We start from the raw sequence: 20,505 nt of genomic DNA, 5'->3' as shown, positions 1-20,505 counted from the left end.
ATGAACTGAAAACAGACAAACTGGGTAATAATCTTGCACAGTGACACAAATTCAAATGCACAAGTTTTGAGAGTTTTTTAACTACTACAGAGTGCAGTATTTTATTTCCACATCAAAACATATCTCAGTGAGTGCTGTATGTATTTTATTATCTATGTTATAATGTTGTTTCCTCATCACAAACAGACCTGGAGTTGTGTTTTGTTTCATTCACACACAAAAAAACTCTGCATATTTAGGCTTTGAGTTCTTCTCTCAGACTGAAAACACTCTGCTCCACCTTGTCATGTCATCATGTGGTGAAACAGGAAGTGCTCCACTGCGTTTTTAAACTCCATACACCTACATAAAAAGAAATGTTAACTTGAAAACTACCGCTTCGTGACATCACAAGGTGGAACGTCGCATTTTGAGCTTTGGAGATGTTACAGACTAATAATAAAGTGTGACTCAAACATGTGTGAATGAAACAAAACACAACTCCAGGTCTGTTTTTGAGGAGGAAACGGAATTCTAAAATGTCTTAAAGCTCAGAAGAGTCGATTTTATGTTAATATAGAACCTTTAAGAAAAATGTTGACTTTCCAAGCACCAAATGTAAACCAGTAGTACATCAATGCCACAGCAGGTCTAACCAATAAAAGTTATCCAAAGAAAGACAAAAATGCTGGTAAATTAGACACAAAATTAGAGTAAATACTAAAACTGCAGTGGACTTAGCGCACCAGCAGAGGGCGCCTGTGTAGCATTGGTTTATGTACCACAGTTTGAGAACCATTAGCAGCTGACATGAAGAAATCATTTATATATTTTCAGTTATGTTCAGATACGCTGTGCTACCAAAAAACTACAAAATATTGGTTTAAATAACTATGGTAAAGTCACATTTTTATATAGCGCTTTTCCACCTTCGAGTGACTCAAAGCGCTTTACGTCAAGGAAAAACACACACATTCATACACACATTCATACAGCAGTGTACACAGACGCAAGAGGCGAGGTGAGCGAAGTGTTTTGCCCAAGGACACAATGACAGCGTTTATCTGTGGGAGCTGGAATCGCACCGCCGAGCTTCGTTTCAGTGGACAAACCCTCTACACCAGCTGAGCTACTGTCGCCCCTTTAATGATGCGTAGATTTATAGAGTCAGAGGCTTGTGGGTATTTTTTGCTCCGTCTATTGCTGTGACAGTGATGGAAAACCTGGCATGACATCCTGGTATAACTCATTATGAAGAAATTCAATTAAGGCCATTACGCCCCCTGAAAGAGCTCGGTTTACGTCAATGTGTCTTTATTAAGCCATTATCAGCTGGCACACTTAAACCACTCCAACGCCTCCTAAAGCTAATTATCTCCACCACTCAACACATTAACGCCTGTAATTACTATTATGATTTCAATTTAAAACCATAGTCACAGAGTACAGGGTTCTAAACTACGTTACAACTTTGGTGTACACTTCGGCCACTAGAGGTAGAAGTGAGAGATTTATCCAAAAATAGATATAATAGCAATTGTTGTTATGCTAAATTTGAATTTCGAGTATTGGTGGTTTTCAGATTTGAGAATGTGACGATGTTATACTCCCAAATGAGGGGCAAGAGCCAGTTTTACATCGTACTTCCTGATTAAATATTTAAAAGGTAAATACACAAACGCATAACCTGATCATTTTTATTACTAGACCACAAACTGTGTAAAGAAGTGGACTGAGTGAGTCTGACGAGGCTAGAGCAGTTGTAGCGGATAATTTGAGCTGAGTTCCATATTTGGAATTTTGACTGTGAGTATCATAGCAACCAATCCGGAGCGAGGCTGTTGAAGGTAACGGCCCCAGAGCTTATCAACGCTGTCAATCAAACCTGTTGCTAATGTCGCCTCATTGGTCTGTTATTAATGTTCACAGCTTGAATTATAGACATAATAGTAAAATAAAAACCCGAGGATCATGTAGAGCGGGTTAATATGAACATTTAAGACCAAAATGAGACTCACAGCAGCAGTTATGGAGAGAAGAGGCAGCGTTTTTTCAATATTGAGAAAAAAAATGAACTGGAGGCAGAATTGATGGAGCCGGAAGCGCATCCACGATCAGTTCCCATTTGGAATTCACCGGCTGTGTCTATTTATCAATACAGTCTACGTACTAGACCCTATAACTCACTGTACTACAAAACAACAAAAATTTCCATTACACAATATTAATTTCAGCTGCTCCACATCTGTATAAATTATCTTTGGCCTGTAGAAGTTTGTGTAATATCGACCATGATCAAAACTACCGTAAATTTCAGACTATAGAGCGCGCCTGAGTATAAGCCGCACCAGCTAAATTTGAAAAGAAAGTCAATTTTGTCCAGATATAAGCCGAACCTGAATATAAGCCGCAGGTTTTGTGTTGTAACATGTGATATTTACACAGAAACATGGTACACAGAAGGGGTATTTTTTTATTAATTTTTTTTATTTAGGAACTTTTTAAATTTTTTTCTTTCTTTTTATTTTTTTTAACTGTGTCTGAAAAGCATCAGTTCATAATCTTTCCCCATGTCTCACTTTCGCGTTTACTGTTAGAGCGCCCCCCAGTGGCCGTTAAACTGTAAAAATCTATAAATAAGCCGCACTGTTGTATAAGCTGCAGGGTTCAAAGTGTGGGGAAAAAGTAGCGGCTTATAGTCCAAAATTTACGGTATTAAAAATGTTGAGTAAAAATAGACAGAACAGTTGTAACAAACGTATAGAACAATCTCCCAAACAGAGATATAAAGTGATATTTAGGTGGTGACGGTGGTGACTTGTGATACTTGAGCCCCAAACAAGACACATTTAGCACATTTCTGATGCGTTGTGAAAATATTGTCTGAACACTGTTTATAGCCAATTATCTCAGTGTATCTTTGCATTATCTCTATAAACAGTTTGCAGAGTCAAAATGCAGTAGTAAGTAAAAAAAGTTTGATAGAAAAGAAGTAAAACGAGCGTACCATAAGAATCATGTTTTGAAAGTCTTCCTCTGTGACAAAATGGTAGTCGACTCCATCCTCTTCTCCAAAGTAGGCGCCCCTAGTGGTGTGGCAGATTCTGTGAAATAAAAATATTTAGTGAGATATTTATGATGCTCGACGACACTATTGATCGAATCGGAATCTAAACACTGAACCGAGCTTTCTTTGTGGTGGCACTTCTGGTTAAGTGCGACTCCCATTCACTTCAATGGAGAATTTGAGAAAAGCTTTGCCGCTAAGATATGATATAAAGTAGATTGTGTTTCAATGCTCACGTGACCGATGAGTCAACACTGCACCGATTCTCTGGAGGCTTTAAAACGGCTCTTTAGTCCCAATACAACTTATTTGCTGTTCGAATCGGCAGAATACAACCCAAATGACGGCAACTTCAGGCATAAGGTGAATATTTATCAAGCGAAAGTGAGTATATAGAAAAAACAAAACAATAAATAATCCTCAAATACTTAAATATCACAAATACTACAGATTATAACATATCTCTTAACACAAACTTTTGAATCCACTCAAACGGCTAATTCAAAAAAATTATTAAAGGGCCCGTATTACGATATTTCATGATCTATGTTTTAATGTTTCCTCATCACAAACAGACCTGGAGTTGTGTTTTGTTTCATTCGCACAAGTTTAAAACACAAATCCTGTTTCTCTCAAACAAAAAACACTCTGTTCCACCTTGTGATGTCATCATGTGGTAATACAGGAAGTGCTCCACTGTGTTTTTAAACTCCACACACCTTCAGTAGAGTCATTTGGATGATTTCAGCCCTGGAACTGCCCATTTCTACTGAACAAAAGGTAAAAGCTGCCTGAAAACTCCCACTACATGACATCACAAGGTGGAACAGAGCATTTTAAGCTTTGGGGATACAGTCAGACTAATAAACCAGGACCACAACAACACAACTCGGGGCATGTTTCTGACTAAGTAACCACATTATAACATGGCTAAACCCTCACAAGAATCCATTTTGTGTGATATAACGCATTTAATTACATTTGTACTTATTAAAGCTGCTTTATTATCCTTCCTTCATACGTTTAACTTTAAGTAAACATGTTTTTGTATCTATGTAATTAAAACATAAAGCACCGTCCGCATCAGTATTACATTGAAAGCGTTGACCAGCCTTCGAGAGTGAAGTTAGGCCGTAGCTGCGCGCTCTCAAATCAATAAAAACACACTGTAGCTCGATTTCAATTAATGCAACAATGATGAGGTTGGCCTCGCGGTTCAGAGACGAGGTTTGCGCTGTATATGATTTGTGAAAGCTAATAAAGAGGTACATTGCTTTTGTAATCCTATATGATTATAATTACCACGGGAAAGATTAGGAGGTTTACAATGCTGATTACTTTCATCGATCGTTCTGCTTTGAGAGAAAGTCAAGGAGATTACAGGATGCTCAGACAACTTACATCTGTGGATTTTATCATCAACATGTTCCACCTTTTGTATTTAGTTATATTTAAGGTGCAGTGTGTAATCTTTCTGAAGTGGACTAAGTGGGTGTGACGTCACCCACGGCGTTCAGCTCCAGTCAAATGAAGCTCATCGAGGCTAGAGCAGGTATAGCGGCGAATTTGGTGCTAAGTTCCATATTAGAAATTCTGGTATCATAGCAACCAAAGAGCCAATCTGGAGCGAGGCTGTTGAAGGTAATGTCCCTTCCCGCGGGCGCTTAGCAACGTGGTAAATTAATATTCATATCTGAAGTTAGAGACACAATAGCGGAATAAAAAAATCCGGTTCGCCCATGATCACGTCATATTTGGACCGTGGCGATTAGCGTGTTACATCACATTAAGTGCCTTGAAAAACCTGCATTCTCACTGTGAGTGGCCTGGTGGCGTCACCTGCTTGTCTCTATAGAGATCGAAGAGTTTAACCCTATAGCGTCGGATGCTATCGCCGCAGATAGACCCGCGGTTACGTACTTTCCATTAGCGTAACTCTGTGACCAAATGTGTTTCATATAAATTCAAACGGCGTCTCACAGCAGAGGCATGTGGCTCTTTAAATATGTTACTGTCATTATGGTAATGCGCTTATGTCATCCCTCGAAGACGACCAATCAGAGCGCATCAGAGGAAAAATAAGGATGGATTTTTTTTTTTATTTAACCTTTATTTAACCAGGAAAGTCCCATTGAGATCACTAATCTCTTTTTCAAGGGACAACACATCACAAAATGTATTCTTAAAAGCAATTACACATCATAGACTTCATTTCCAAACCTTTCAACATAGATTTGAACTGAACTATTGGAGTCACTTCTTGTAATTTCAAGACTTTTTGTAAATTATTCCATTTGGATATGTAAAATAGAGTTAGTTGTGTGAAAAAAGGCAAAAGTACACACTGATACTTCCTTTAACATGATTTTTATGGCTAAAAATAAAGAATAAAAGTCTAGGCAAGCGATAATGGTCTATAATGTGCTCGGTCCTTACAGGGTTAATGTAATATTGTGGAATATTCCAGACAAAGAAAGCCATTACATCTCCGTGGATACAAGTGGCAGACTATCTACTAGCAAAATTCCATAGTGCATATTTAAGTTACGTAGTGTGTTATTTTTTATATTGCCTTTATTTTTCAAACCGCCCACTACGGTCCAATCACAGACTGACACCAATGGGAAAGTGAGCTTTGGTTGGACCTAGGATAGAACCATCAACCACTGTCACCCAAAATAAATGACTTAAAAAGACAATAAAGTGATAGAATATTGTCATTCATTCTCTTCCCTTCATTATAAAGTAAATACTGACCCGTAGGTGAAATTACTGAGTTATGTGTCTTGCCCAACTCTACACTTCAATGTCAGTGTAGTTTTGGTTGGAGCTAGAGTCAAACCTTCACTCTTTTTAGGACATTATGAAGTCCACACTGACCCGTAGGCGAAGTATTCACAGAGCTCCTGGCAGAGTCGATGAGCCAGCTCCCTCTTCCCACAACACTGAGGTCCGGTCAGCACCAGCATCGGGTACGGACTGTCCACACCGGGGAGAGTACTGCAACAAACAGCAACAAAAGTACTTTTTACAGACATGGACGGACCAAACTAAAGCACAGAACTGGTTTATATACTGTATTTCTGCTTGTAGACCAATGAAGTATTTGTTTTGTACTTGAACAGATGAGTTCAAGTCATTGTAAAGTGATCGGAGTTTTGCAGTTTACTTATATATAGATTTGTCTTTTAAAAACATTTCTATATAATTTCATCCGTTCCCACTGTACATTATTAGCACTGATAATATCTGTAGAAAATGGTAACAAAAAGAACTAAACTTTTGTCTTTTTTTCAATACTGAGAGATGTTTTTGCAGCTGAACTCATCACTTGTTCTCGTACCTTTCTCTGTATTAGTTTGCATATAATATTCTACTTTCATTCTCAGCACATGTCATTGTTTGCCATCAACTGAAAAAAGGCACCGACACAAAGCCACCACTAGAGGGCCATGAAAAGCCAAATACCAGTGATTGTCATGACTTAAAACTGCGCATGAAAAGGTGGAGAGTTCAACTTAATACTGGCAAATTGGCTAAATGTGTGTATTTTTTATTTTTTTTTGAACAAGCATGGATGGAATAAGTTTAACATGTTTACTGCGAGATTTGTCTTCTGAAAAACCTGTTTACAAAGAGTCAATTCCAAGCCTCCGATTATAGAAAAAGACACTTGTTAGGATTTTAAGTACACGTATGTTGTATTTTAAATTGGTGACAAACACATATAACAAATAACCTAATTTGTAAGTGATTTTAAAGTATAAAACATAACACCAACAAAACAGACGTGTCCAAAATGCCAGTGTGTTATAATGTTGTTTCCTCACCACAAACAGAACCTTTTTAGGCATTTTTAGACTGAGTTCTTTCCTCCACCTTGTGATGTCATGAGGTAAAACAGGAAGTGCTCCTCCAGTGCTTAATTTAGCGTAATACAGGACCTTTCAGCAGTTTAATATTCGCTCACCGAGTAACATGAGCACGCACACCCTCCCCTGATATGATTTTCCTTTACAATATAATGACTCCATTTAATCACATAGAGGCTGTATATTTTTATGTGGCACTTGAGGACAATAAGACGGACACGGAATAATGTGCATTTTGCTGCAACATTTATCGCCCACGGTTAATTTAAACAGCAGTCTGAGGGTCTTTGGAGGAGGCTCGGGGGGAGGACTAAGTAGGATGTAGTCTTTTATCTGCTGATGACGGATGTTTAAAAAGTGCTGAACCATGGTTTTCCTTTACTCGCTGCATAATGTGGGATATAAGTTCTACATTATTTATTTAGCTGTTATTTCTCTAAAGGGCCCATGTTTGTCTATGATCTGATCTATGTTATAATGTTTCCTCGTCACAAACACACCTGGAGTTGCGTTTCATTTCATTTACGCATGTTTAACGCTCTGTTCCACCTTGTGATGTCATCGTGTGGTGATACGGGAAGTGCTCCACTGTGTTTTAAAACTCCACACACCTGAACTAGAATCGTTTTAATAATTTCAGCCCTGGAATTGCCGGTTTCTACTGAACTAAAGCTAAACAGTAATTGTCAACTTGAAAACTACCACTTCATGACATCATAAAGTGGTACAGAGCGTTTTGTGTGAATGAAACAAAACACGATTCTGGGTATATCTTTATGATGTAACATTCTAACATGGCTTAAAGTTCACAAGAGTCAATTTTGCTCATTATGTAAACGGAGTTGAGTATAAGTGCTATAAGTGTCATGCATCATTATTACACACACACTTTGTTTTTTACTACAGTATAATTCTGACTTGTTCTTAGCCTAAGAGTTCTACTTAGCGCCGACTGAGTTAAATTACATGAATTCTATCTGTGGCCATGTTTCCTAGGACTATTTTTGAGTCTTATGTTCATGGATTTAATGTTAAAATCCATTTGCATGCATTTAAAATAAAATAAAAAAATGAAATAACTAAACTAAACTAAACTAAACTAAACTAAAATAAACTAAAATAAACTAAACTAAAATAAAATAAAATAAAATTAAATAAAATTAAATTAAAAATAAAATAAATTAAATTAATAAATTAAATTAAAAATACATAAATGTAAAAAATAAATAAAAAATAAAAATATAATATGAGGGATTAAAATAGACCTTTTTTTTAAACCAGGTCTTGTTTCTCCAGTTTCCTCTGACAGTTCTCTACTTCAAACTTTGTTCCACATTCACACAGGCCCAACTCTACCCCATAAGCTCCTTCTCCCCCTGATAAAATGTATTAAAAACCTTTTGGTAAATATAATCCAATGAGAATGATGCAAAAGTGCAGCAGACGCCCACCTGTCGTAGAGGAGCTGTGGCTGCATCATCTGATAAACCAGGTGCTTCATGTGGTCTCGGGCGGCTAACAGCTCCAGAGGAGGGTCATACTTGTTCACCGCGGAAACCTACACAAATATATTTCACTTACTTCCTATTTCACCATTTATTTTTTTAATTAGTGTACCTTTGCTTCAAATGTGTACCTTCTCTTCTGGTGAAACATTTTCCTGATCCAGAGCAGTCAGATGTTGAAGTAAGAAGACGACAGACAGTCTATAGTCTGGTTGGTCCTGAAAAGTGAAGTTAAAGGTTCACTATGTAACTTTTCCAAGAGTGTGTGCCACCTGTTTGTGTTCAGGATGTTATAGCTTTGTCTGACGTGCTCAAATAGGTGGTTATATGTCAGATCTGTGAAGAGATGACCCGGCTCGCAGTAGGAATCCATGTGTATTTTTGAGCAATAAAAAGACTTGGTAATTAAGGCTAGATACACGAGTTTAATGCTGTAATATGGAACATTCCAAGCAAAACAATAACATAACAAGTAGGTGGCATACATTCAACTAGAAAAATTAACTGAAATTGAAATTTAAAGTGGAACTAAACACTAAATTCACTTTCACTTTCCACTACTTAACTGTGTACATGGTGTTTACATTTCTTTATCTACTGTTCCTAGTCATTTTTGGTAACGTCTGTGCAAATTAGGTACATTTGTAGATTCCTGATCAAAAATGCCTAAGTACAAGTGTGATCTGCCTCTAGTGGCCTCAATTTGCAATTTCAAGTAGTTGGTGACATCACAAAAGACTGATTAAAGCCAGGTGATTACAAAGACCTGGCTTTAATCTCGCTCTTTTCACTCTCTTCTTCAGTCCTCCAGGTCCTGCTTTATTTGAAATGTGTTTGTGGGTGGAGTTTAGCCGTTTTGTCCCACTTCAATAACAGGGGCAGTGGTCAGAGGGTTGGATCAGTGATTATGGCGCTTACCTGCACAGGGTTTTCCAGTAAGTTCAGGTCTCTTAGAAGTAAAAGATTACGTATGTGCTTGCACTCCTGGATTTCACTTATCTGGGGATGAAGTCAAACAAATATACTGTTACTTAGGGCTGCAGGATTCATCACAGTTAGAACAGTCATAATAAGGAAATTTATACGCAATATATATATCAAACTACAACATAAACTAAAGGGCTAGTATTTTTTTTAAAATATATAACCCCATAGAATAACTCTGTTGACTTAGAGGCCCAAAAATGGACTCTCTTCCTATTAATTTATATTAGCTGGGGGCCCATGTGAGGTTTCTTGCCCCAGGTCCCCAAATTTCTGTTGACGGGCCTGAGTTTAGACAACTACAAACTGATTCTTATTGTTAACGTTTCATATTTAAAAGGTGCAGTATGTAACTTTTTAGGTGAGGAGTATGTCACCTGCTTCTCTCCACAGAAATTGCCTGAATGTTGCACAGTCTGGAGTAAATGTATGAAACTATGAGTCACCTCTCCACAAGTCTGACCTGTAACACCTCTTTGGTCTAAACAGAGATGGATACGTTTAATGCAATACTGTGGAACATTCCAGGCAAAGCAATAACGTCCATGGAAGCAAGTAGATGACATCCCAGTTAAACCGCGCAGTTGTTAAAAGTCCTGTACCTGATATATGTCCATGTATTTGAGCAGCATTTGTCTTTCTACAGTACAGATATATTGCATAATGAGCTAAAAAGGTCAAAATAAGTCAGCTGCTTCTAATTATAAAGACATTTACTGCCTGATAATTAGGAAATGGGCAGGGAGTGAAAAGCCCTTGTAAATCCATCATGGTGAATAATTAGGATGGTCTGAACGCATAAAAAATGTGATAAATGACTTTGGACAATTAACTAGTTCTGTTTTTCACGTTTTTTTTAAGTAAAAATCAGGTACAGCTACTTTAATTCTCCTGGATGTGTTTAAATAGTGACTTTACATTTGTACAAAAATAGTTGTGTCTTTAGTGTCATTTTCCATTTGGTGAAGATGAAGATGAAGCCAGAGTGTGTACCATGTTTTTCTGCAGGTTGAGGAGGCAGAGCACGTGGATGTTTTGCAGACCGTTGAGACTGGAGATCTGGTTGTGAGACAGGTCCAGTACCTGCAGATTCAGCTGATTTTCAAGTCCTTCAATCCTCGTCAACTTGTTCCCGCTCTGCGTATGGACAAATAAAATATCAAACTATTAAAGTCCATGTGAGTCCATGTCATATCCAACCACGGAAAGAGACAAAACCACATCCTGGACTAGAACAACGCCAGGTTGATCCAGCAGTGGGATTTGTTCCTTTCAACACGGACGAGAGGCCATCAGGATCCACAAACGAGGTCCAAGGAGCATGAATCGTGACGAGGGAGCACACACCTCGTCACACACGTGGGATGGAGTCGTGGAGAAGGGACCAGTAGGGGGCGTAAGCTTCACCTTCTATCTGACAAAACCGAGTAAAGCAGCCGACAAAACATGTAACTAGTACTTCTATGACTTGGTATTTTCTTAGAGGGATAGTAATAAATATTCATTGTAGTCTGTGGAAAAAAGTTCAACAAAAATACAGGAAGTATCGCTTTAAAGTTCTAAAACAGAATATCTCTAACTACATCATCAACATGTAGCATTACATAAAAATATATGTCATTTTTATTAGTCTGATCATAACTATTGTGAGATTTAAACAGGTGCTGGCCCTGGTTAAGATTATTGTTGCTAGGTAACAGCTACGGGATTATCATTACGTATGTTATATCTGCTGCCCATGTCCAACCAGGAAGTAAAATTATAAACATCACCAAAATTAAAATACTTTTTTTTGTGTGAAATCTTAAATATGATATTATCTATGTTTTATTGAAATGAATACTATAAGAAAATAAAAGTATCACATGAAAAAATCCACTTAAGTAAAAATATTAAAGTACCTGTTTAAAAAAAGTGAAAGTATGTTGTGTATTTTTTGAGGTCTTATAAAAGCTTTAAATGGAAAAATTTTGATTTTGAAGATTTGTGCTGAATTTTGTTGAACAGAAACAACTGAATCTGAACAGTTTTATTAAATTATGAATGTGTTTCCTCAGACTTTTCAGCAGGTCTCAAACAATAATAAAAAATACTTTTATTTTTCAGTCCAGTTCAGAAATGTAGTGGAGTAGAAAGTACAGATATCTGCTCTCAAATGTAGTGAAGTAAAAAGTATCCACTTGTACTTAAGTACAGATACCTAAAATGTGTACTTAAATATAGTACTTTACTGCTTTCACTTTCACCACATTCCTCCACTGGTTTTATGCTCTTTGAGTTCCACTAATCCATTTTGCGCGTTGCCCGAGCGGCTCCGCAGGACGTCTGAACTCTCCCCCTGCTCTGACGGCCATGACAACCCCGCTGCTCTTCACTAAACCCTGACAGGTGCAGACTGACCCTGACGGCTGAGGACTGACAGGCCAACAGCTGGAGAAGAGCGAGCGCAGCATGTTAGCAACGGAGAAAAACAGTAGCTGCTCATTAAGGATAAAAGAAAAAGTGCTATGACTATACTATGGTTTGTACGTATGTTAGTATGTTTGTATGTTAGTATGTTTGTATGTATGTTTGTATGTATGTTAGTATGTTTGTATGTATGTTTGTACGTATGTTAGTATGTATGTATGTATGTATGTTAGTATGTTTGTATGTATGTTTGTATGTATGTTAGTATGTTTGTACGTATGTTTGTATGTATGTATGTATGTTTGTATGTTAGCATGTATGTTAGTATGTTTGTATGTTTATATGTTTATATGTTACTAGGGTAATGTGAGGAGGTGCTGTTAAGCTTTTGGTTCAATTATTATTCTTAAAGCAACATAACTTTCTAGAGGTCCCCTGTAAGATTATTTCAGCACATTCTTCATGGTGACAGATACGTTTTATGCCATACTGTGGAATATTATAGCCAAAAGTACAACATTTCCATGAAAACAAGCAGAGGGAGGTGTCTATTTGTGGGAAAACACAGTCTGACTAGAGCCTTACGGGTTTATATCCTTGGTATTTAAAAGGTCCTTTATTACACAATATTACACAAAATAAACTCTTGTGAGATTTAAATCATGTTGTAATGTTGTTACCTCATCAAAAACAGACCTGAAGTTGTGTTTTGTTTCATTCACACATGTTTAACTAATGCTGCGTTGTTAGTCTGTTACATCTCCAAAGCTCAAAACGCTCTGTTCCACCTTGTGATGTCATGAAGTGGTAGTTTTCAAGTTAACATTTACATTTTATCACTAGTTCAGTAAAAGTTGGCAATTCCAAGCCTGAAATCACAAGGTGGAACAGTGTGTTTTCTGTTTGAGAAGAACCTAAATCTGCAGGGTTTGTGTGTTGAAACAAAACACAACTCCAGGTCTGTTTGTGACGAGGAAACATGAGAATATAGATCAGAAAATGGCATAATATGGACCTTTGAAACTGCTCAGACTTGAAAACCTCAGTTGTCTCTGGGCCTGTGAGCGTGACAGTCCATTTCGACCTGGATCATTCACGCACAGAACAAATGAGATGAAACAAAATACACAAATGGACAAAACGTTACTTAAAGAGGGGGAATTACTCTTTCTACCATGTTATAACATTGTCCCTGAAGAGATTTTAAATGTCATCCATGCACGTTTCAGTAATTTAGCGATATCTCCCGGGCCCTATTTGAACTCTCCTCGTGGTTAGGTTGGACGGCCCGGTGCCTGGCTGGGGTGGCTCCCCTCCTGCAGTGGGTGGGCCCCTCTCTGTCCCTTAGTTGAGTGACTCTGGCTCTATAAACCCGAACTCAAACTGCAGATGGATGCGCATTAGTCCTGGACACATCTGCAGCCCGTCCTGTCCGTGGGAGTGGATCTTTTCTTCACTCCTCGATGTTTCTCTTTTTCCCACTGTTTTGTTTTTTCGAGAAGGCGGGTCTAAGGACAGGGGGCCCTCTGGGACACTTCTCCATTTGCTTGTTTTCTGTTTATTAATTTACTTGTCTGTTTCGTTTTCATGGTTGATTTTCTAACTTTCTGTCGGTAAAATCAGCAAAAATAAACCGAATTGAAATTGAAATTGAGTTCGCAGTCATATTCTGTCCAAAGCTCCGCCCACAAGCCTACGTCAATCATACTCCCGCGCAAAAAATGATCCAAAACTGTACACTACAACTTCACAAACCTGGTGCAATGTGAGCAAAGGGAGAAGGGACTCTAAACATGTTATGAGTTAGCAGTTCCCCATCGTTTACATGTGGATTTTGCAGTTCTACATTATACTTCCCCTACATCGTCACATCCCCGTGGCCGTTCTACTCGTGTCTGGACGAACGCCGCCCGCTTTGAATCTCTTCCATTGACTAAAGTTGTTATCTTGCTATCTGGCCGCACCTCCGCCCGCCGCTGCCAAGCTTGACGCCTGGCAGAGGGCTCCTGTCAGTGGGGGTGGGTGACTCCAACGGTCCCTGGCAGCTCTCGGTCAGTTCCACATCGGGCCGGTGAACAAGCTGGCGGACGGGAGCGTGCTGTTTGGAGGCGGCGAGATAGGTCGGGAGTGAAATGGACACCGGACAGACATCGGGGTTGTTTTTGTTGCGGTGGTTTTTTTGAGTCGGCTCCAGGTTCTTTTCTTTTCTAAAACCAGAACAGCTGCTCCTAAAGGGGGGACTACGGCACAGACAGGAGCGGAGCTGTTAGAGCAATGGCTGCTGACAATGAGGGAAGCCGTGATAAAAGATGGGGCGGACAGGGAGAGGGAAAAGAGAGGAAAGAGAGGAAAGAGAGGAGAGGGAGGAGAGAGAGAGAGGCCCTGCTGGATGCACCATCTGCTGGGTCTAGTGCAGGGGCCAAGGTTTTGCTCAAAGTGGAAGTGAAGCCAGAGCTGATTCATGAAGAAGAGGCAACAGGAACGAGCGAGAAGGAGAGAAACTAAACAGTATGAGTGAACTTCAGTCGACATTTTATTAGATCTGTGGGTTTGAGCCAGAGTAATGGGAGGTGATGCTGTTCGCTTCTGGGTCCAAATGGCAAATTCACAGCAAATTTCTATCTTATTTTATTTATTTATATATTATTTCACAGCGGTACTTTCCATATTCGTCAAACACGAGGCAGTTCCCTTTCAGAATGTTTAACCAGAAACTGTGTCAAATATGTAAATAACGTGATAATAATCTAGCACAGAATAGAAGGTGTATATCTCACTAACTGCCAGTCATCGCTAACGCTAACTTAGCCTAGCCTAGCTTCTTACCTCAGCCTTGTACACTAACCCTGATGCAATCTCTTTTTTAATGTTTTAATGTGATCTGTCTCCAAAAAAAAAAAAAAAAAAAGAGTGGATTGTAAATATGTAAACATGGGACTTGGACCTGGAAGTGACGTCACAATTAACAATCCTATAGGGAACTGGAACTTTTTGAATGATCAAAAGTAGACGGAGAAGTGCTAGCGCAGCATGCTAGCAATGGAGAAAAACAGTAACTGCACATTAAAAATAAAACAAAAACTCCTGTGACAGATATTTTGATTTGTAGGTTACTGGGGTAATGTGAGGAGGCACTTTTAGTTCAATTACTATTCTTAAAGCAACACCACGTAACTTTCTGGAAGTGCCATGCCTCCTCCATGAGTCCATCAAAGTGTAAAGTAAAAAAAACACACAGTTAGGAACATTCTTCATGGTAATAGATACGTTTTATGTAGAATACTATAGCCAAAAGTACAACATTGCAATGGAAACAAGCAGAGAGCGGCGTCTAATTGCGAGATAACCTCTTGCGGGGTCAAGTCGAGTCCTCAAAATGGCGTCCAGCAGAGAAAAGTAATAGTTACAACTGTGAAGCACCAGTTTTTTTATATATACAGTAGCGTTTATAATTTATACTGAAGCGCTTTACAGTTTCACTCACAACACTACAGCGACTTCTGACAATGAAAGTGGGTAAAGTGTATTGCCAAAGGGTACAACAACATACTCTATAATCAATCAATCCATCAACGTTTATTCATAGAGCGCTTTACTCATGGTAACCAAAGTGCTCTCCAGTAAAATCAAACTAAAAACAACTTAAAATCAAACTAAAACAATAAAATAGGAGAATAAAATAAAATACTTTAATACAACAAATTATAAATAATGATAATGTGACACAACATTACTAAGTGTTGAAAGCCAGTCTGAATAAATATGTTTTAAGCCTGGATTTAAAAAGACCTAAGTCAGTAATGGTGCGCACATCAGGAGGCAGTTTGTTCCAGAGTTTGGAGTTTTTAATCTAATAAACTATCGCTGTTTGTGGTCTCTGTAATTACTGCTCTTATCCACGTGAAAGCTCAATGTTTTCTGTGTCAGCGTAAATAATTAAAAGTAAATTATTCAACCCCAAAGACGTGTCTGTTGTCCGTCGAAAGGACAAGTTTGTGGAGCCAATCCCCATTTGAAATTTGGATATTTCTTCCAAAAAACAGTGAGTTACACAGTCCCTTATCCCCCAATTATGAAATTATGATCATCAAATACACAAGCTCAACTTTTTCGAGGTGGAAAGTGAACGTACCAGGTTGAGCTGAATCAACGGCGCTTTGTCCACAGAGCTGATTCGTGAGATCTTGTTGTTGGCCAGACTTAGATGGGTGAGTTTCACGCAGGGTTCCAGTCCACAAATCTCGCTGAAGTTATTATCTGCAGCAGCCGGGTCAAGAATAAAACACACAGGAAATTACATTCAACACCGTTTTAATCAAATCTGCAGATCTATAGGTCTAGACACGAGTTATTGAGTTGAATAATGCTGTTTGTGTGATTGAAACGGCACGGCAGGGACAACGTAGGACGGTACGACGGCACGACGGCCACGCGGATCGATGTAAATGTCGTTGAAAAGGATACTGTCCAAAGTGAGTTTAGATAAAGATGAAAACTCAGATAGATCCCTCATTTTGGTCATGCGGTTGTGGGAAAAGTTCACCACCTAAAAGATCACAAGAAACAGAGATGGTTAAACACGAAGTACTGCAGTAAAAATACTATAACATGTGAATAATTGTAATAATACTGATGAACTATTTGGACGACACATAAACAAATATTCATAGATTCCAGCTCACGTTTACTGGCGACATTTTGAAACCTTTTGATAATTATAATTGATCATATTTTGGCAAAGGTGCTGTTTTTTTATCACTCAAACTGATGAATATACATATATATGGATATTTATAATCAGACAGACTAAAAATTGAATAAGTCTCTTTCAAAAAATAGGAGTAAACCACATAAATCAGAAAAAAACAACAACACGTAATTATATCAGGTAAGATGCAAGAAATACCCCATAAAGTACCTTATTTTCGCACAAGGGATGAGTGTAACAGCCATCTACTTCTCGTTTTCTTTTATACATTCCATATTTCATTTCCACTTATTTATTTCCCCTTAATTTATAAAACCATAAAGGTGATCATTTTTCATTTGGAACAATATTGTAAATGTTTAGTTTATCATAAATCTAGATTAAGGTCATGAAAACTACTTCCTATTTTCTGTTTCAGTCTTTTATGCTCATGCAAAGTCCCGACAGAGCAGTATTTAAGACACAACTGAGAAGTAAAATATAAAGTTTTGGGTTCAGCGGTTTATTTACTCGCAGGTCAAAGTGGTTTATATATTTTCCGTGCGTTCATGTGCAGTTTTATGTGTATATATAATATGAGCCAGTGAAAAAAACTCTGTCTCTCGTGATTGTGGACAAGCCGCATATGTTACATTACCGTAGCGTATCTGAATAACTCTTAATATCTTACGTAAACACACTAGACAAGTATTCAGTTTGTTGTTTTTATGTGTTACATTAGTGTACTGTACTGCTATTCAGCCTGTTCTTCTCTAATTTATTGTAATAATAATAATAATAATAATAATAATAATAACTTGCCTTTAAAGATAAAATGTCTGCTCATGGCCTCGGATTTTGTAAAAAAAAATTAACCCAAAAATGCGACATATATATATATATATATTTTTTTTTTCCTTCATTATTAAGCATTTTTGGTTGGTGCGACTTATACTCCGGTGCAACTTATAGTCCGGAAAATATGGCATTCATGGATTCCACTTCACTGTTTACTCACGACATTTTGAGGACTTCTGACCATTATAATTTATCATATTATGGCTGTTTTTTAACACTCAAAATTGATGAATATATATATATATATATATATATATATATATATGAATATTTATAATCAGACAGACAAAACTTTGAATACATTTCTTCCAAAGAATAGGAGTAAACCACATAGATTAGAAATAAAGTAATTATATCAGTTAAGATAAGAGAAATACCCTGTAAAACATAATAAAAAATATTTTGAACGTAAAGCTCTTGTCACATATAAAATCAGTCACAGTGGGAGGAGTAACCAACACTTTTAGTCAAGTTTTAACATTGGTGTTACTCAAGAATAATAAAAAATATGGTGTCAGAAAACTACTCTGAGAAGTACGTCAAAAAGTTACTTGAGTAAATAGTGAAAAAAAGGATTACGAAACCAATGGTCGGCAAAAGAGAATGACTTTGTTTGAGTAAAGTTCATTATCATTTGAAGGATTCGCCGTCTTGTATATTCAGCGGGTCTACAGATGGGCTATGGAAATCCAGGCTTCTCTTGAGGGAATAGTGTGAGCGAGAGAGTCGAGCCCCAGACACCAATCAAACAGAGTCTTTTCCTGTCAGTCCAAGGTCCTGTTTTACCTTCAGGTTTTTAGGAGCCTGGAATCCAAAGAACTCCGAGATTTCATTGTGGGAAGCGTCCAGAATGGCAAGAGCGGGCATGTGGCTGACACAGGATAAGTCTGAGGAAGAGAGACTCAAAATGAAACTTCAGTCATTTTTGGGCTTTTGCAGAATGTTATTGTGTATTATTTGTGTTGTTTCACCTTTGACCTTGTTGTTCTGTAGTTCCAGTTTGTGAAGATGAGTGTATTTGCATAAAATTGATACATCAGTGAGATTTCGATTCTGTGGAGCAAAGAGTAGACATTGAAAAAAGGCAATGGTGGAACGTAACCAAGTAAAAGAAATAAAGTACTGTACTTAAGTAAAATTATAGGTATCTGTACTTTACTTAAGAAGTCTTTAAAGTGGTACTTTTCCTTCACTACATTTGAGACCAAGCAAGCTGTACTTTCCACTACATTTTTGAACTGGACTGAAAAGTAAAAAGTATTTTTTTTAACTTTTCAGTCCAGTCTGAGTTTGAGGTTGTGCAAACTATGAACATGTCAGAAATAAACTGCTCAAACAAAAATATACAAATAAAAACAGCTAGAATAAAAAGATCGATTCATTTGGCTCTGTGCACAACAGTGCCCCATCAGACAGTGAACATGGAGCTGACAACATGTTAAACACGACACAAATAAAATGAATACTTCACTTCAGACACTTGAGTGTTTAGAAAGAGACATGTTTGTGTCTCAATGCTAACGCTAATAATAATTTTGAGGCATAATAAATATTACAACACCACAAACTGACGTATTCTAGTTTTAATGAATTTTAATTTTAATAGGTTGCTTATTTAATGTTTTCCAATTTTAATAAAGTGACTGTTGTGCTTTGAGACCCCCGTGTTGCGGTGCATAGAACCTATTTCTGTTGAACAAAATACAGCACAAGCTTAATTGGATCTCAAAACCTGCGCAAAATACTTTCACTTTTTACTCTTTAAGCACATTTTTAAACAGATACTTTAACATTTTTACTTGAGCAATTTTTTTTTTTTTTTACATTTAACTGCTTTTTTGCTCTGGTACCTGTACTTTTACTTAAGTAGCAACATTGAGTACTTCCTCCATCAATGATAAAAGGCTCAATACACTGTAATGTTTTCAATACCATGATTATAATTTAAACTTTAATTTTTCCATGTATTTTTTCACTGCTGACGCTTGTTCAAATGAGTATCTGTACTCATTAGCCTACTAGTTTTGATATTGATGATTATCTGAGCATGTACAATTCAACTCAAACCACAAACCTTCAGATCAGTGGACGAACACTTTACAAACTGAGCTACAGTCGCCTCATATGATATAAAAAATCATCAGTACAAGTAAAATTATACAAAGTTTGACATTTCTGAGGATGCTTGTGAATATTTGTAAACTATATAATCAAAATCCTGTAAAACCTTCTCTCACCTGTAGTGGCATGTGATGGAGTCCGACGCTGCTCACAAAGCACCCGAGCTGCCGCACACAGCTGCACACAGTCTCAGTCGTCAAAACTCCATCCTTTTGTGAGGGAAAACACATGTGGATTTATTTTCTTACTCTTTTAGTTATTTTAAGTCCTCAGACGCCTCTAGATGCACAACCTCAGCAGACGGCTCGTACAAAATTAGCCCAGAGGTGGAAAGTGGTTAATTATTACAATGGTGTGAGCTTTAAGTCATGTTATAATCCTGTTACCTCCTCAAAAACAGACCTGGAGTTGAGTTTTGTTTCATTCACACATGTTTGAGTCACATCTCCAAAGCTCAAAATGCTCCGTTTCACTTTATGAAGTTAGAGAAGATGCTGCTCGTGGTTTCAAACAACCTAATTCTAAAAAAGTAAATAAATAAATACATACATTAATAATAATAATAATAATAATAATAATAATAATAATAATAATAATATAAAAGTAAATATAATAATAAAATATATTTAAAAAAATTAAATAATAATAAAATATAAAAGAGAAATTAAAATAAAAAACCCTAATTTCACCATTTTGACTGAAAACTGTGAGGTTTTGGTTGTTTTTTTTGTTTCTTTTGCCATTTCACAATAACCTCCCTTTACTCGAGTACATTTTAGTAGCTACTCTTTCCACCACTGTTTTGGCCCAGATGCCCTGCCTCACTCCAAAAGCACACACACCTATATCCACCTCAGATACTTTAGTAAAACACATAAATATTTGAGAGTGGGACCTTGTTTGTCTCTTTTCCTCCATCACTCCTCCTGTGTAACGTCACCTGCTTCACCTGTGACGTGGAACAAACTGAGAATTAACGTCCACTCTTTTAAAACTGTTCAAACTGAAGCTAAAATGAACAGC

General features: G+C 37.4%; 1 protein-coding gene across 1 annotated transcript in view; it reads right to left on the bottom strand.

The window, feature by feature from the left end:
• Positions 1-20,505, bottom strand: part of lrguk (leucine-rich repeats and guanylate kinase domain containing) — a 42,672-nt gene extending 22,167 nt beyond the window's left edge. Inside the window, exons 1-12 of the mRNA XM_055225687.1 lie at positions 20,378-20,505; positions 19,599-19,691; positions 18,333-18,414; positions 18,148-18,248; positions 16,281-16,362; positions 15,949-16,073; positions 10,401-10,544; positions 9,342-9,422; positions 8,555-8,641; positions 8,370-8,476; positions 5,927-6,046; positions 2,987-3,083 (exon numbers count right to left, since the gene is read on the bottom strand). Of these exons, the coding sequence (XP_055081662.1) occupies positions 2,987-3,083; positions 5,927-6,046; positions 8,370-8,476; positions 8,555-8,641; positions 9,342-9,422; positions 10,401-10,544; positions 15,949-16,073; positions 16,281-16,362; positions 18,148-18,248; positions 18,333-18,414; positions 19,599-19,610 (1,038 nt within the window). The 5' untranslated portion in view covers positions 19,611-19,691; positions 20,378-20,505. The remainder of the gene's footprint in view (positions 1-2,986; positions 3,084-5,926; positions 6,047-8,369; positions 8,477-8,554; positions 8,642-9,341; positions 9,423-10,400; positions 10,545-15,948; positions 16,074-16,280; positions 16,363-18,147; positions 18,249-18,332; positions 18,415-19,598; positions 19,692-20,377) is intronic.

This window comes from Periophthalmus magnuspinnatus, chromosome 12, assembly GCF_009829125.3.
Source record: "Periophthalmus magnuspinnatus isolate fPerMag1 chromosome 12, fPerMag1.2.pri, whole genome shotgun sequence".
NCBI lineage: Eukaryota > Metazoa > Chordata > Actinopteri > Gobiiformes > Gobiidae > Periophthalmus > Periophthalmus magnuspinnatus.
The sequence above is the reverse complement of the archived record's forward strand: the minus strand, read 5'-3'. Positions and strand labels throughout refer to the sequence as shown.